We start from the raw sequence: 16,384 nt of genomic DNA, 5'->3' as shown, positions 1-16,384 counted from the left end.
GGCAACCAAGAGTTATAAAATACTTGACTGAACTCAATTTTCAATAGTTCAAATTTTTTTTAGAAAGCAGCAACCCAACTGTATGAGTTAATGACAAGAAAGTATGTCGAAATATAAAAACGGGGCAGCCCGGGGGGCTCAGCGTTTTAGTGCCGCCTTCGGTCCAGGGAGTGATCCTGGAGACCCGGGATGGAGTCCCACATCAGGCTCCCTGCATGGAGCCTGCTTCTCCCTCTGCCTGTGTCTCTGCCTCTCTCTCTCTCTCTCTGTGTCTCTCACGAATAAATAAATCTTAAAAAATATATTTAAAAACATAAAAATTCAAAAATGAAAACCATTTTCCAACTTTAAATTAAAGGGTACATACATATTGAGTTTAATAATAATTCTTAGGTGCAAAAGTAAAAAACCTGCTACTAAATGTAGAAATTTTCTCTCTTAACAAAGATAAACTGATTTGCAAACAAAAGTTCTCACACCAAGTTATGGCTTTCTGATACCACTCCACAAAGAATAAACTGTTTTTTACTTAAAATTTTTTTGTTTAAAGTACAACTGACTTTTATTTTAAAAACAAAAAGCAAAGCACAGGAGAACTTTTGGAAATTGTAAACTTCAATGAAAGGCCTTTTCAATAAATACTGTATGATGACTAAAATATTATGTGCAAATAATGAAAATTACAAAACATTTTCTTAAGAAGACATGATACCAATTAGAGACACACACTGTCTCAAGGGTCGCTCATAAATCACCAAGAGCCTTTATCCAATTTTAGCCTGCTCTACCTCTCTCTCTAGTTGTTGACATTAGAAGATCTCTTGGCCTTCAGAGATATGAATCTCTCCTATCTCTCTTCCTACCTTCCCCATAAACTTTATCAATCCTCACTGAAGCCTCATTTTCCCAGCATTGTTCTATTAGCTACCAGGGCAATTTCATTCCTTCCAGCAGAGGCTTCCATTAATGCTAATGACTCTCAAATTTGCCTCTCTGACTCTTCTCTCTAAGCCTTAGATCTGTATTTCCAACAGTCAACCGACATGTCCACCAATATGTTCCCTGGATAATACAAGTTTAACTTGTTTGAAATCAAAATCCTCCTCCTCTCCTCTTCCCATCCTCCACTCAAAACTGAATGGTCCTGCTGTGTTCTTTATCTCAGTTAATGACAGACATAGAAACAAGAACATTTTTAACTCTTTCCTATCTCATGTCCCTTTATCCCCTTATAGTCCCTAAATCTTACTTACAGCTCCTCCAGTGAAGTACATTCCCTCATTTGCATTCCCACTGCTATTGCCCTTTGAATCTCATTTGATAATAGCCTCCCTGACTCTAATCTATCTAAACTATAAACTGTATATATGTAAAATGCATATATATGTACTTTAAAAGAATATATACGATTATATATAACTACATATATATATGTGTGTATATATATATATTTCATATATATAATCTATAGACACTCAGTTTGGACTTTGGTAGTTACTGCTGTAGGCCACAGACTGTTGTTAAACTACAAAAGTATTCATGTATATATAGTTAAATGTAATTTTTAAAAGCCTTCTCATTCTTAAAAGACTCAACAATGTCTACAAGATAAAGTCCAAATTCCTTAGCACAGCTTTTAGGCTCCATCACAACTTAGCCCACATTTATACTCCCAGTTTCACTTCTACCGCTCTCTTCCTAAGTAATTTATATATTCTGACAGATATACCACAAACATGATTTATTTTTTCTCCTCTAATTCTGTTAATCCCCAATACCTGGAAATTTCTTCCTTTTCCTACCTAGACAGTCTGTTAATCCTCCACCAAACAAGATTACCTGTTCTCTATGCTCCCAAGTACTCTCTTCAGACCTCCAGCACAAATCCAATTATAACAAATTAGAGTACTAGTGTGCCTCTCTGATAGCCTGGGAATAACATGAGTCTTACTCATTTTAATATTCCCATCCTTTGTATGCCACACAGATGTGTTTGTAAATGGTTGTTTAATTGAATTGAGGATGGGGCCTCAAGGGTGATTCATAATTGAGGGTTTTCTAGAAAGAGAAGAGTCCACATACAAATAAAGAAGTCAGAAGAAGACATACAGCTAGGAAAACACAGTCATTAAACTGTATTTTCCTTGGCTTTCAACAAGTTGAATAAGCAATCAAGAGTCAAATATGACACAGAGGCAGATAAGGATTCAATACTAGAAAAAATGCCTTTTGTGACAAAGAAAAAAGTATTTGTTATGTATGTAGCTGACAAAGTTAACATATTTAACAAATAATTAGGTATAAGAATAAGTAAATCTAGTCAAATGAAAAATGAGCATAAGAATAAAAAACTAGTTCATAGGAAAAAAAGTAAGACTAATAAACATATGAAAAATTCCTTAAATTCACTGATAATCAGAAAAATACAAGCTAAAAAATATTATTTTTCACTTATCAAATTGGGAAAAAAAATTTTTTCAACGCTAATATCTAAGAATAACCAGGGTATGGTGAAATGATTATGCCCATGCCATGTTTGGGGGAATTTAAACTAGCACAGTATTTCTAAGGGGGCCAATGTAAAAAACATAGAAGAAATTTTTAAAAATATTCATACCCTTTAACTCAATATTTTCACTTCTAGGAATTTATTCTAAGAAAAAAAGACATGTAAAAATGTATACAAGAAGGATGTTTATAGCAACACCATTAAAAGCACCTAAAATCTGAAAATATAAATGTTCACCAACAACGAAGTAGTTAATACATTTCTTTACAAAGGATATTATTTAACAAATATTTTTGAAAAACACTTTATGACAGGAGAAAATGATCATTTAAAAAAAATTGTAAAAAAAAGAAAACGATCATAAGATGAAAAAGAGGAAAAAACTGAATAGTGCAGGACGCCTGGGTGGCTCAATAGTTGAGTGTCAGCCTTTGGTTCAGAGCATGATCCTGGGGTCCTGGGATCAAGTTCCACATCAGGCTCCCCACAGGGAGCCTGCTTCTCTATGTCTCTGCCTCTATGTCTCTCACAAATAAATAAATAAAATCTTAATTTAAAAAACCTGAATAGTGCAATAATATAAATGCATATAATAAAGAATGAAAAGAAATATATCAATTATTAACTACAGTTATTCCTGTGCACAATCACTACCAGTCACTAAGAACATGCAATAGTTTTATAATTAAATATATACTGTTTTTAAAGGTTATTTAATTTCCTCTAAATTGATTCTGGCAAACTTCAAAAAAGGTTGTCAGAAAAACGCAGAAGCAAGATTACAAAGATTTAAAAAGAAAGATGTAGTAAGCAGAAAAAGGATACAACTCATTTGTTAATGAGTTCAGTAGCAAAAGTAGAAACAAACTACGTGGTAGTTAAGAGGACAAAGTTAAACAAAGCCTAATCATTTAGATTGTGGAAAACCAGCGCATATTTCAAAAAAAGAAATATGAAAAGAGAGAAAAGAGAGATGGAGATGATGAAATTCATGATACTAGTAAGTGAAAGGATAATACATGTAAATTATTGACCTCTTCCTGTTATTAAAATATAGACATTGGAGCAAAGACCATGAATGTGACACATGTGTCCCATTTAGCTTTGTTCTACTCCATGCCCACAGATCACATCCCAGCCTTTGACAATTATTTAAGAAACAGGTGTGCTTGGGTGGCTCAATCAGTTAAGTGTCTCCCTTCGGCTCAAGTCCTAATCCCAGGGTCCTTCTCCCTCTCCCTGTCCCTCCCCCTGCTTGTATTCTCTCTCTTGTGAATAAATAAAATCTTTCAAAAAGAAAAAAGAAAAAAAAAGGAAAGAAAGAAAGAGAGTTAATGGCCCCCAACATAGCCAGAGAGACAAACACACATTTAGATTAAAGCAAGTTATTACTTCTATTATAAAAATTTGAAAAATAAGTGTTCTTTGGGGGATCAAATACTGTGATCTTTGTATAAAAACATTCTTTAGGGGCACCTGGGTGGCTCAGTCGGTCAAGCATCTGCCTTCAGCTCAGGTCATGATCCCAAGGTCGTGGGATTGAGCCCTATATCAAGCCCTGCTTTGGACTCCCTGCTCTACAGTGAGTCTGCCTTTTCCCTCTGCCTGCCAATCCCCCTGCTTTTGCTCTCTGTCAAAGAAATAAATAAAATCTTTTTTTAAAAAAAACAACATTCTTTGAACCATTCAGCAAATACTTACCAAACATTTACTAAGACACTTCCAAAGTGTTACTGAAGCTGAGCATACAAATTAAAAATAAGCATCACAAATGAACTTGAAGACTAGAGAAAAAGCTTAGAAATGTTGAGAATATATTATTCTGTTGTTTTCAATATTTTATACTTAGATAAAGAATGAATACAAAGACCAATGCTGTGATTAAAGATAATTATGAATAGTACATACCTATACGAAGATCTCTTTGTAAAACATTCTTATCATAAACATAGAAAGACAAATACTGGAAAGTTCTTGGAATCTCAAAGTAAAATTCTTCACTGAAAAATGGGCTAGAAAGAAGAGAGGAAAACTCATTAAATTTAAATTTGACAGTGTTCTCACATAGTATTTTCAATAAAATAAAAACACCATAGGTAAAAGTTTTGAAAGCTCCAAAATTATTCTCTATGCTAACTTTCAATTAAATCCTGTACAAACCAAGTTGAATTCTGAGAGGACCTCAATTGCTTAGTTGAGCTCTGAACAGCTTTCCTGGAGTCCTAAAGACAGAAGATTCAGTTACTGCCTGTAGTCATGTTCACTTAAGGTGGACACAAATGAGAGTTCAGGACAGTGTCGTTCACACCATCATTATCTCAGAAATATGTATAGCTATATTAATCACAATAATATGTAACACAAATGGGTAATATTACATAAAGCATTATTTTAAAATATTTTTTAAAAATTAAAATAGGTTTTGTTTTTGTTTAAGATTTTATTTGAGAGTGGGATCCCTGGGTGGCGCAGCGGTTTGGCGCCTGCCTTTGGCCCAGGGCGCGATCCTGGAGACCCGGGATTGAATCCCACATCAGGCTCCCGGTGCATGGAGCCTGCTTCTCCCTCCGCCTGTGTCTCTGCCTCTCTCTCTCTCTCTGTGACTATCATAAATAAATAAAAAATTAAAAAAAAATTTTTTTTTAAATAAAAAAAAGATTTTATGTGAGAGAGAGAGAGAGAGAGAAAGCATGCACACACGAGCAGGAGGAGAAGCAGAGGGAGAAAGGAAGGGAGAAGCAGACTCCCTGCCAAGCAGGGAGCCCAGGATCATGACCTGAGCCAAAGGCAGAGGCCTAACTGAATGAGCTTCCCAAAACAGGTTTTAAAAAAATAACAGGTTTTTTTTTAAAAAAAAGATTTTATTTATCTATTCATGAGACACACAGAGAGAGGCAAAGACACAGGCAGAGGGAGAAGCAGGTTCCCTGCAGGGAGCTGGATGCAGGACTCAATCCCAGGACCTGGGATTGTAACCCGAGCCGAAGGCAGATGCTCAACCACTGAATCACCCAGGCACCAAAACCCAGGGGTTTTTTTTAAAAAATGAGCTTTATTAGGGTATAAGCTACATATAACAAAATCAATTTAAATGACTGGGATGCCTCAGTGGTTCAGTCAGTTGAGTATCCAACTCTCAGTTTCTGTTTGGGGCATGAACTCCATGTCATGATATCAGCCCCGAATAGGGCTCAGGAGCTGGGTGTGGAGTCTGCTTAAGAGTTTCTCTTTCCTTCTCCCTTTGTCTCTCCTCTTGTTTGTGCGTTATGTGTGCTCTGTCGCTAAAACAAATAAATATATATTTTTAAAGATTTTATTTATGTATTCATGAGAGACACAAAGAGAGAGAGGCAGAGACACAGGCAAACAGAGAAGTAGGCTCCATGCAGGGAGCCCGATGTGGGACTTGATCCTGGGACTCCAGGATCATGCCCTGGGCCAAAGGCACGTGCTAAACCTCTGAACCACCCAGGGATCCCCACAAATAAATATTTTTAAAAATTAAAGTATAGAGGTTAATGATTTGTGTTCCCTCCATCCCAATCAAGATATAATAACATTTCTATCTTCCCATAAAATTCCCCATATACTCCCCTGTAGTTACCCCACCATATCTACCATAGGCAACCAGTGATCTGATTCCTACTATATAGAACTGTCAAAGAATTTCATTAAAATGGAATTAAGTAGCATGTACTCTTGTGCCTAGCTTCTTTCACTCAGCTTAATAACTATGAGATTTTTCCATTTTGTTGTATAAAATAAGTAGGTCATTTAACTGCTGCATAATATTCCATTCATGAATATTCTACAATCTATTCTCCTAGTAATGGCATGTGAGTTGTTTCCAGTTTGGGCTATTAAAAATAAAGAAGCTGCTCTAAGCATTTTTATACAAGGCTTTTTCTGAACATATGCTTTCTATTCTTTTGAGTAGGTAACTAAAAGAGTGGAATTGCTAAGTCGAAAGATAGGTGAATTTTTAATGTATAAGAAACTGTCAAACTTTTTTCCAACATTGGTATATCAAACAAATGTGTACCATTTACACTTCTACCAGCAATGCAGGAGAGCCCCAGTTGTTCCATATCATTGTCAACTTTTGCTACTGAAAGTCTTTTTAAAATTAACTATTCTACTGAATGTATGATAAATTTTTACATCTGTGTAATCTCTATCCCAATCAAGATACAAAGCATTTCTATCTCCCCAGACAGTTCCCTTGTGCTATCACCTCCTCCATACTGTCATAGGAACCAGTGATCTGATTTTGAACATGACACATTATGTTGAAGAATCTATAGTGACAGAAATGGTTTTAAACTGCATTTCCTTGATGACTAATGATGATGAATATTTTTTCATGTGCTTGTTGGCCATTTGTATATGTATTCTTTTGGGGAATATCTATTTGGTTTTTTCCCCACATATTTTAAATGGGCTGTTTTCTTATTGGTTTTGTTTTTGTTTTTAAATAAATTCTAGATGCAAGTCCTTTGCCAGAATATTTTCTCCCAGCTGTGGACTGCCATTTTATTTTCTTGACGTATCTGTTGAAGAGCAAAAGGCTCTGATTTTGAAGAAATCCAGTTTATCAATTTTCCTGTTTTATGACTAGTGATTTCTGCATCATAAGAAATCCTTGCCTATCCCCAAGTTGCTAAGATTTTTTTCCTATGAAACAATTCATTTTTATATGTTTAAGAATGTTATTTTGAAAAAAAAGAATGTTATTTTGATGTTTAAATGTTATGAAGACATAAATCTCTGAAATGCTAGTAAATATCTTTTGTCAAGAGCACTTCTTTCCTGAGAATATTTTAAAGAACTAAAAGATACTTTGAAAATGTCCCCATAAAATGCAATCTCTTTAGGATGTCACAGCTTAAAAAGCTGAAATGCGAAGAAAAATACTCTTACAGGAGTTATTTCTAACCTGGTACAGAAAACAGCTGACTCAGCTTTTTAGTTGTTTATAATGCCTGGTCAACTTTTGTCAATGTATTTTCTACTTAAAATATAATCAAAATCAAGTTTTAAAAGTTGGTCTATCAATGGGGCACCTGGGTGGTTCAGTGGCTTAAGCATCCCATGATTCTCAGTTCCAGGTCATGATCTCACGGTCATGGGATAAAGCCCAACACAGGGCTCTGGGCTCTGTGATCAGCATGGAGTCTGTTTCAGATTCACCACCCACCACCTGTGCATGTTCTAATAAATAACTAAAATCTTAAAAAAAAAAAAAAAAGTTGGTCAATCAAAATAACTAGGTCCTCTATATTAATCTCAACAAAAAAATTGACACAAAAACAACTATTAGGCAAAGACATGGTATGTTTAGGTATTTTCTCCTTTGCATAATTTCATAAACAATTATAAAATGAAGAATTTCCTTTATATTTCACATGTACACACTCAAATATTATTTTTTTTATTAATATTTATTTATTTGAGTGGAAAACAGAGGGAGAGAGAGAGATAGACTTAAGCAGACACAGGCTGAGCAGAGCCAACCACTGGGTTCGATCTCACAACCCCAAGATCACAACCTGAGCCAAAACCAAGAGTCTGACACCTAACCAACTGTGCCAACTGTGTTATTTTTAAAATACATTCTAGGGACACCTGGGTGGCTCAGTCAGTTAAGCATCTGCCTTTGGCTCAGGTCATGCTCCCAGGGTCCTGGAATGGAGCCCCAAATCAGGCTCCCTGCTCCACAAGGAGTCTGCCTTTCCCTCTCATCTGCCTCTTCCCCTCAAATAAATAAAATCTTAAAATAAAATAAAATACATTCTAAGGCCAAATAAGACCACCACAGAATTACTCACTAAATCATCTGTATCACCACAATGTCAGCAACCTAATCCCCAAATCTGGGCATCCATATCTTTAATTAATTAATTAATCAATCATAATCCATCTGAAGAAAACTTTTCAAAACGCTTAGTAAGAAGCAATGACTGGACGTTCATAGTTTTTAAAACAACATTCTACTGCTATCACTGACATATGATCATGCATAGGACTCCTAAGGAAATTCCCAGCATGGGGAAGAACAGCACGAGACACAAGCAGTATTGCTGGTTTCTCACTTTGTTTATATACCACTCACTTTTTAAAAGGATTTGAGGTAAAAATTTAGGAGCTATAGATTCTATATGTGCCTCTTACCTGTTATGAAATCTAAATTCAGACTACCTATAAAAACTGTAATATCGAAGTAAGTCAATCAGAGAAGGACAATCATTATAGGGTTTTACTCACACAGGAAATATAAAAAATAGTGAAAGGGATTATAGTGGAAAGGAGGGGAAATGAGTGGGAAAAATTAGAGAGGGTGACAAAACATGAGAGACTCCTAACTTTGGGAAACCAACAAGGGGTGGTGGAAAGGGAGGCGGGGGGGGGGATGGGGAACTGGGTGACAGGCACTGATGAGGGCACTTGATGGGATGAGCACTGGGTGTTGTACTATATGTTGGCAAATCGAACTTCAATTAAAAAAAATCTGAAAAAAAAAAAAACCTGTAATATCCAAAACCCATAAGATCTAAATGGTATCTACTGACTCTAGACCTGATAGCTTACACAATAAGCGAAGAAAACACTGACATGAAAGCAAGGTTAGCAGGGGTCTATGCACATGGTGTAACTACTGAAACGACCTAAGGTAACTAACCACTGCTAATCTTAAAATACCTTCCAAGTTGCTATGCATCTAGAAAAAGAATTTAAGATGGATAAAAATAGTTGGTTTCATCATCTTTTCCCCAACACAAATATCTAGAAAAGCAAGGGTTTAAAAAAGAAAAAGTTAGCTAATTTTAGTCACTAATTTACAAAGCTACATATTAGAAACTAACACAAGTATTCAATTTATGGACAATTATTAGCTTTGCATATCACAGATTTTTTTTGTGATATGGAATTAGTGTACATTAAGTAAAAAATTGAGATTTAAATAGTTTCAGGTTCCAAGCTCCATTTTGCTTCTAACTTCCTATATTATATCCACAAATTATTCAGCCTTTTGGGGACTCAGTTTCATCATGTATAACATATAAATAACAGAATTCTAAAAAAACAGGGACAGGTGATTTATGATTACAGATGTGTAGTGCATTACTTCAAATTTTTGGGAGCTACTAAAGTATTTTCAGCTTTATACAATGCCTTTCCTATGAAGAACACTATAGACATTCAAAATTCTAAACACTGACAATAAAGACATAAAGAGAGGGATCCCTGGGTGGCGCAGCGGTTTGGCGCCTGCCATTGGCTCAGGGCGCGATCCTGGAGACCCGGGATCGAATCCCACGTCGGGCTCCGGGTGCATGGAGCCTGCTTCTCCCTCTGCCTGTGTCTCTGCCTCTCTTTCTCTCTCTCTCTGTGACTATCGTAAATAAATAATTTTAAAAAAAATTAAAAAAAAAAAAGACATAAAGAGAAAAGCTACACAGGAAAAAAAGGAAAGTGTAATGAAAATAGATTATGAAAAAAAGAGCATCAAAAAATAAATTCTCAAAATGCAATTTACAGGAGTTATGACACTCAATACTCTACCCATGACATGTTCATTCCAACGACTCCCCACGCCCTTGTTTTGACTCTTATCTCTGACCAAGACTGCATCCTGCCAGCACAACTTTGTGCTAGAATTGTGTCCACAAACACTTACAGGGCAGAGGTGGCACACTCCAATTTTATGAATTAGAATTTACTAGGATCCTCTCAAGAGTGATATTACACTTTCAAAAGATGAGAAATTTACCTAAGAATTCATTTCCTTACAATGCCGTTAGTTCAGTGACTTGTATAACTTTAAGAAGTAATTTATTCTCGAGAGAATGATGTATTCTGAGGAAAGTTCAAATGAATAGGCAAAATTTAGCCTAGAGAATAAACTGAGGTATATGATAGTTGTTTTAAAAAAGTTGAAAGATGTCATGTTAAATATGGTATTCTCCAGAAATCTAAGGCATAGAATTAGCAACAATGATAAGGAAGATATATTTTGAGGCAATGAAAAATCATATGAAAGCAAGCACTGCATCTATCTTGTTCTTGTGAATGTATGAGTAAATAGCACGCAGCAAACTCTTAGTATATAGTAGGTTCTCCTTTTGATAGACATTAACTGACTAAATGTAAGAGCTTTCTAAAAGTCAGAATAGTTCTAAGACCAAATAGACTGCTTAAGAGGCAATGAACTTCTTGGTCTCTAGAATAAACATCATTAAGCAAATGCCAGATGACCCCTTGTCAACTATAATTGTCAGAAGGAATCAAGCAGTTGTAAGGCAGCTGATTAGTCCAGCTCAATAAATATCAAGGCTCCTTCAAACAGTGAGATTCTGTAATTCTAAAAACAAATCCAGAATGTAAAAGAAAAGTTTCAGATGAAGAAAGTCTTCTTGATGATTACAGGTTGGAAAATGTATAAAATTTAGTAATCAATATGTATCATGAAAGATAATTTACTAATTTGTTTTTTTACAAACCTTAAAGACTTTTCAACAACTTGGGTACGATAAACTTCTTCCTGGTCCAAATTTATGGTGCAGAAACAATCTCTCATTTTGTTGGGTCCAAGATATGGCAATAAATTTTTCGCTTCACCTGTTGGCACAAGAATTGAAATTGGTGTTAAATATCACCAGCTGCTTCACGTTCAAATTTATACAGGATGAATTCAATCCAAAATAACATGCAAGCTATAGCACACACACACACACAAAAAAACCCTCTAGAGATAACAGAAAGATGATCAACTTGATCCAGTGAGACTGAAGAGAGGATCTGCGTATAAAGGGGAGTTGTGATGTCATATCATTGTTGCCCTACTTCTAGAAAAGGGCAATCCCCACACTGCTCTCCAGCCCAATCACCAGTGCCACCTCAAGGACTTGACTCTACAATGAATCCCTTTTCTGTATCATCATTAATTTTCCTCTCTAGTGATCACTCTTATCAGCACATAAACAAGCTTTTAATATTTCCCAATTAAAAAAAAAAGCACAGAAAGGAAAAAATCCCCCTTGACTCCACCTTCTCTCTTGTGGTATTCTAGTTCTAGACTCCCTTTCACAGCAAATCTTCTCAAAAGCAATTGTCTCCAATTTCTTACCTTCCATCCATTCTTCAACCCTCTCCCCAGTCCAGCTTCTAACTCTGTGATTGACATGGCAACTGTGCTAGAGAGGGATGCCAACATTTTCCATATTGCCAAATCCAATGGCCATTTCTGTCCTCGTCATACCTGCTCTGGTGGAACTATTTAGTAAAAATAAACACTAATATCCTTCCTTTAATATGTCCTTTTCTTATCTCCCACAACCCAATGCTTCTGGCTTTCCTTTAATACCCTGGCCCTCTGCCTACTTTCCCTCCTCACCTCTAAATGCTGCAATGCTTCAGGGCCCCAGTTCTAGACCACCTTCTCTTCTTTCCCCATGGAAATTCCTTCAGCATGGTGTTAATGCCGATGTCTCTTAAGTCTGTATTTCCAGGCCTGATCTCTCCTCAACCCTAGATGTGAATATCCAACTGCCTCCTTGGATATCCAGCAGGCATCTCAAATTTAATAAGTCCCAGACAAGCCATCTGATTTCCTCCACTAAAACATGCTCTTCCCCCAGTCTACCACCATCTTCCTCTCTTTTTCTCATCATCCTCCCAAAACCTCCCCCACAACCAGCCAATCAGTAAATCCAGCAAACGTTCAAATTAGATCTCAAATCCAACCACTTCTCCTTGCCTTCACTGGCATCCCCCCACAACCTACTCTCCACCAACAGTGTGATTTTCTCAAACATATTCTTCAGAGCAGTCACTCCCCTGCTCCAATGCCATTCCATTTCACTTAGAATACAACCCCATTTCTCAATTCCCACTTTCATGGTCTACGCTGCCCTACTGCCCTCTCATCTCTGACCTTTTTTTCTTCCTACTCGTCTCAGTGGTCACCCTCTTTCCATTCATCAACCATGCCAAGTTCATTCAAGCTTAGGGCCTCTGCCTGGAATGCTCTAACCCTCGGCTTCATATGGTTGTTCTGCTTAGCATTCAGGTCTCAGCTTAAATGTCACTTCCCTAGAGAAACTTTCCTTAACTATTCTGTCGAAAGTAAATAATCCTGCTACCACCGTATATTTCTCTGTATTCTTGATAGCATTTATAACTATCTGAAACTGGTAATGTTTACGTGTTTATTTTCTGATTCTCTCATTGAGGCCTGAGAACTTGTTAATCATCAAAATCTAAAATAGTTACTGTCATACAGTAGATACTTGAGAAATGCTTTTAGAATGAATATTAAAGAAGCCAAGTCTAGTGGTGAAGTTCTTTTGAGATGCTCACAGTCCAAAAGCACACAGAAAAGTGTGTATGCTGAAATCAGACACTAGTGTACCAAATTAGGAAGCAAGGTAGTTAGCACAAGAGAAATAGCACTGCCCTAAGAATTGTGAAACTAACATTCCTGTTTTACCTCTGTTACTAAGTGGCTAAATGGCTTCAGACAAATCATTAAAGCACAGCTTTCCTGATGACAATTTGGGTTAGATAAACTCAAATTTCTGTCTGCTTATCAAATTTAAAACTAAAGGCTATTTAAACCAACATATTTTAACAAAGCCTATCAAAAAATCAAGAAGCACCTATGAAAAACTCAATAAACCGTTTATTATAATGAGAAAATCAGTGGAAAAGCACAAGAAAGATACTCATTAAGTGTATCATTGAGAGATTTTATTTATTTTTTTTTCATTGAGAGATTTTAAAAAATCAAGTTACCACTTAACCAGAATAAACATACTTATGTTTATCTTAAGTCAGAATCAGGAATCTTTCAAACGACTTAAAAATTGCCTAATATGGGTTGGCCTTTACAAATAAACCAGTTTCCTAACAGGAAAAACTAGTATATATTTGAATTTGTACCCATCTATTCTCCTCTTCCTAAAGACTAGATGTCCCTTCTCTTATCCAAATCTCATCTATTTTTCTGTGCTCTCTTTACCCCATTCCCTCCCTCTCATTCCACAACACTGTCCACCAATTCTGTTTTCATTACTCTCAACCTTCTTCTCCTTTAAGTCTTTCCTTCTTCTTTGATGTCTCCTCTCAGTATAATCCACAGTGCTGTTCTTTTAAAACCAAAAATCCAACTAGGTTACCATAAATGGCCTAGAACATAAACAAATTTAGAATTAAATCCTAATAAACATGTTCTATATCTAATAAGGGAATCTGGAACACTAAATTACTGCCTTTGAACAGGTTCCTATTTCATTCACATATGTGCAGCTTGCGAAAACCACACTGTATAAACATATACCTATTCCACCACCCACCTTTTTAAAGGAGATAGAACATGCAGAATCTAATGAACTTGACATCATCAGATATCTGCTTAGAGTTAGTAGAAAACCTAAGGTCGATGTAATATATGAAACACACTCAACATTATTTCCTATAAAACCAGTTATCATAATCTGTACTATCTGTCACTAACCTATGTTTAAATCACACCAAGGGTAAATTCATCTAATCATACAAATATGCTGATTAAGTCAGCTATAAAAACTTTAAACTATAGTAATTAACTGACACTTTATAAAGAACATAAATGAAAATAACTGCCACTTTATACAAAAATAATCGAAAGTGAAGTAACTAATGGGTAGAGAACTAATGAAAAAATGTTGTAACCATTTTATCTCTAAGCAGAAAGTTATTTTAATAGCACACATTTTACAGTGTGCCATACAGAGACAAAAGTGAGGAACTTTGAAAGACTGTACTTGTGTCATGTGTGGTATATGCATAGGGCCACCCTTTGTTCTAATTATGGGAAGGAAGGAGGGGGGGGGGAGGAACAACTACTGTTCCTTGAAAACTTATTCTATAACCTCTGCTCCAATCCATTTCCTCCTACTCACAACCTGAACTTGTAATTTGGCCTCTGTTTCTATTCCTTTATTAGAACCTTCAAGAACACTAACAATATTTTTTAATACTTTATTTACTGATTTGAAAGAGACACATGTGCACATGTGAGTGGGGGGAGGGGCAGAGAGAGACACTCAAGTGGACTCGGTGCTGAATGTGGAGCCTGAAGCAGGGCTCAATCCCACAACAAGATCATGACCTGAGCCAAAACCAAGGGTCAGTCAGACACCTAACTGACTGAGCCATCCAGGTGCCCCTTGAACACTAATAATATTAAGTACCATCAAATCAAATGACTGTCAGTTCCCTCCTTACTTGACCATGCTTCAATATTTGAGAACACCAATCTTTCCTCAGTTTAGATAACCCATTCTGACAGTTTTGTCATTCCCTCTTTCACCCACTATCAACACTTTAAATGTGAAGAAACTTTTGGCAGCCACAGATCACTAAATTCATCACGTAGGTAGAGCACACATTTTATATATTTTTAATGTAACATTATAAAATAATAAAAATATACTAAACAAATACATAAAGTTTCTCAATGTTGTCTATTAGTATTATTTGTAATCTTTCTCAATTTATTTACATAGCCCATTTGATAATGGCTAGCTTTAAGGAGCATCAGGGTCTGTATCTGTGGTAGATATGGTCGATCAGTGGCCATCATCCATTTCAGCATCCTTTGGTATAGGATTTCCTGAACTGCAGAGACTAGAAAGCTAAAAACTACATTCCCCATCCTTTTTTGCAGTTAGGGTTGTGGATATGATTTAAATTCCACCAATCAGATCTACTCGCTAGAAATCTGGAGAGCAGAAGAGAAGGGAGGTTGCATTTAGGCTGCTGCTACTAGTAATTACTATCATGGAGAGATCCAAGTTTTTGTGCAGCAGCATTTTCTGAAGTCCCTCTATCCAGTCATAGGTTTTATGGATATCAACATGAAGGGCACAAGACTTCCATTCTGTCATACAGGTTGTAGCAGGTGTGGCTTGGGTCTAGAGCCAGCAGCAGTAACAACAACTTACAGATGAAGATGGCTTCTTGCTCACGGCTATTTCCTAAGAGTGGCAGGTTCCTGATCACAGCAGAGGTGGCAAGGTTCTCAGACACGCAGCTAAAAGGTACAGCTTCCCAATTCTGCAGGTACCTTTCTGATCCTAAAAGAGGTAGTACCTCCCTTAGTAGCTCAGCTGCAATGTGGCTTTAGAATTTCATTCATGAAAGTTTAAACTACAGTCTGTTTCCTTAGTCAGAATTTCCAAAAATTCTATAAACCACTTAAAAAAAATTTTTTTTAAAGTCAGCTCCAGGGACGCCTGGGTGGCTTTGTGGTTGAGTGTTTGCCTTCAGCTCAGGGCATGATCCTGGATGTTCCAGGATCGAGTCCCAAATTGGGCTCCCTGCATGGAGGCTGCTTCTCCCTCTGCCTGTGTCTCTGCCACTCTGTATGTCTCTCACGAATAAATAAATAAAATCTTTAAAAAAATAAAATAAAATAAAGTCAGCTCCACACCTAGTGTGGAGCCCAACACAGGGCTTGAACTCACAAACCTAAGATTAAGACCTGAGCTGAGATCCAGAGTGGAACGCTTAACTGAGTCACCCAGGTCCCCCTAAAATCCTTTACTAAAATCTCTTTCTGCTTAGACTAGAGTTGATTCTGTAACCTAGTCCTGACTGGTCTATTTTCTTTCCCCTTATTTCTAACAAATTAGAAACTTCCTCATATTACTGATCATCTGATTTTGGTAAATCTTTTAGCTACATGTGGCTATCTGGATCAAACAGACTTAGAAATTAAGCAATACCTCACTGAAAATTACCTTTATTGTTCCATTACTGAGTTAAGTAGCACAGCACACTCAAAAAGCAAATGCTTTGACTTGGGAAATGCAGACAAATGGATCTTAATGC

At 36.4% G+C, this 16,384-nt stretch overlaps 1 protein-coding gene across 4 annotated transcripts in view; it reads right to left on the bottom strand.

The window, feature by feature from the left end:
* The window catches only part of RASA2 (RAS p21 protein activator 2), a 126,827-nt gene that overhangs the window by 90,290 nt on the left and 20,153 nt on the right, over positions 1 to 16,384 (bottom strand). For all 4 annotated transcript variants that reach the window (XM_072727019.1, XM_072727022.1, XM_072727020.1 and 1 more), the window contains exons 2-3: positions 11,011 to 11,128; positions 4,418 to 4,521 (exon numbers count right to left, since the gene is read on the bottom strand). In XM_072727019.1, the coding sequence (XP_072583120.1) occupies positions 4,418 to 4,521; positions 11,011 to 11,128 (222 nt within the window). The remainder of the gene's footprint in view (positions 1 to 4,417; positions 4,522 to 11,010; positions 11,129 to 16,384) is intronic.

The sequence above is a fragment of the Vulpes vulpes genome, chromosome 11 (assembly GCF_048418805.1).
Source record: "Vulpes vulpes isolate BD-2025 chromosome 11, VulVul3, whole genome shotgun sequence".
Lineage (NCBI taxonomy): Eukaryota > Metazoa > Chordata > Mammalia > Carnivora > Canidae > Vulpes > Vulpes vulpes.
The sequence above is the reverse complement of the archived record's forward strand: the minus strand, read 5'-3'. Positions and strand labels throughout refer to the sequence as shown.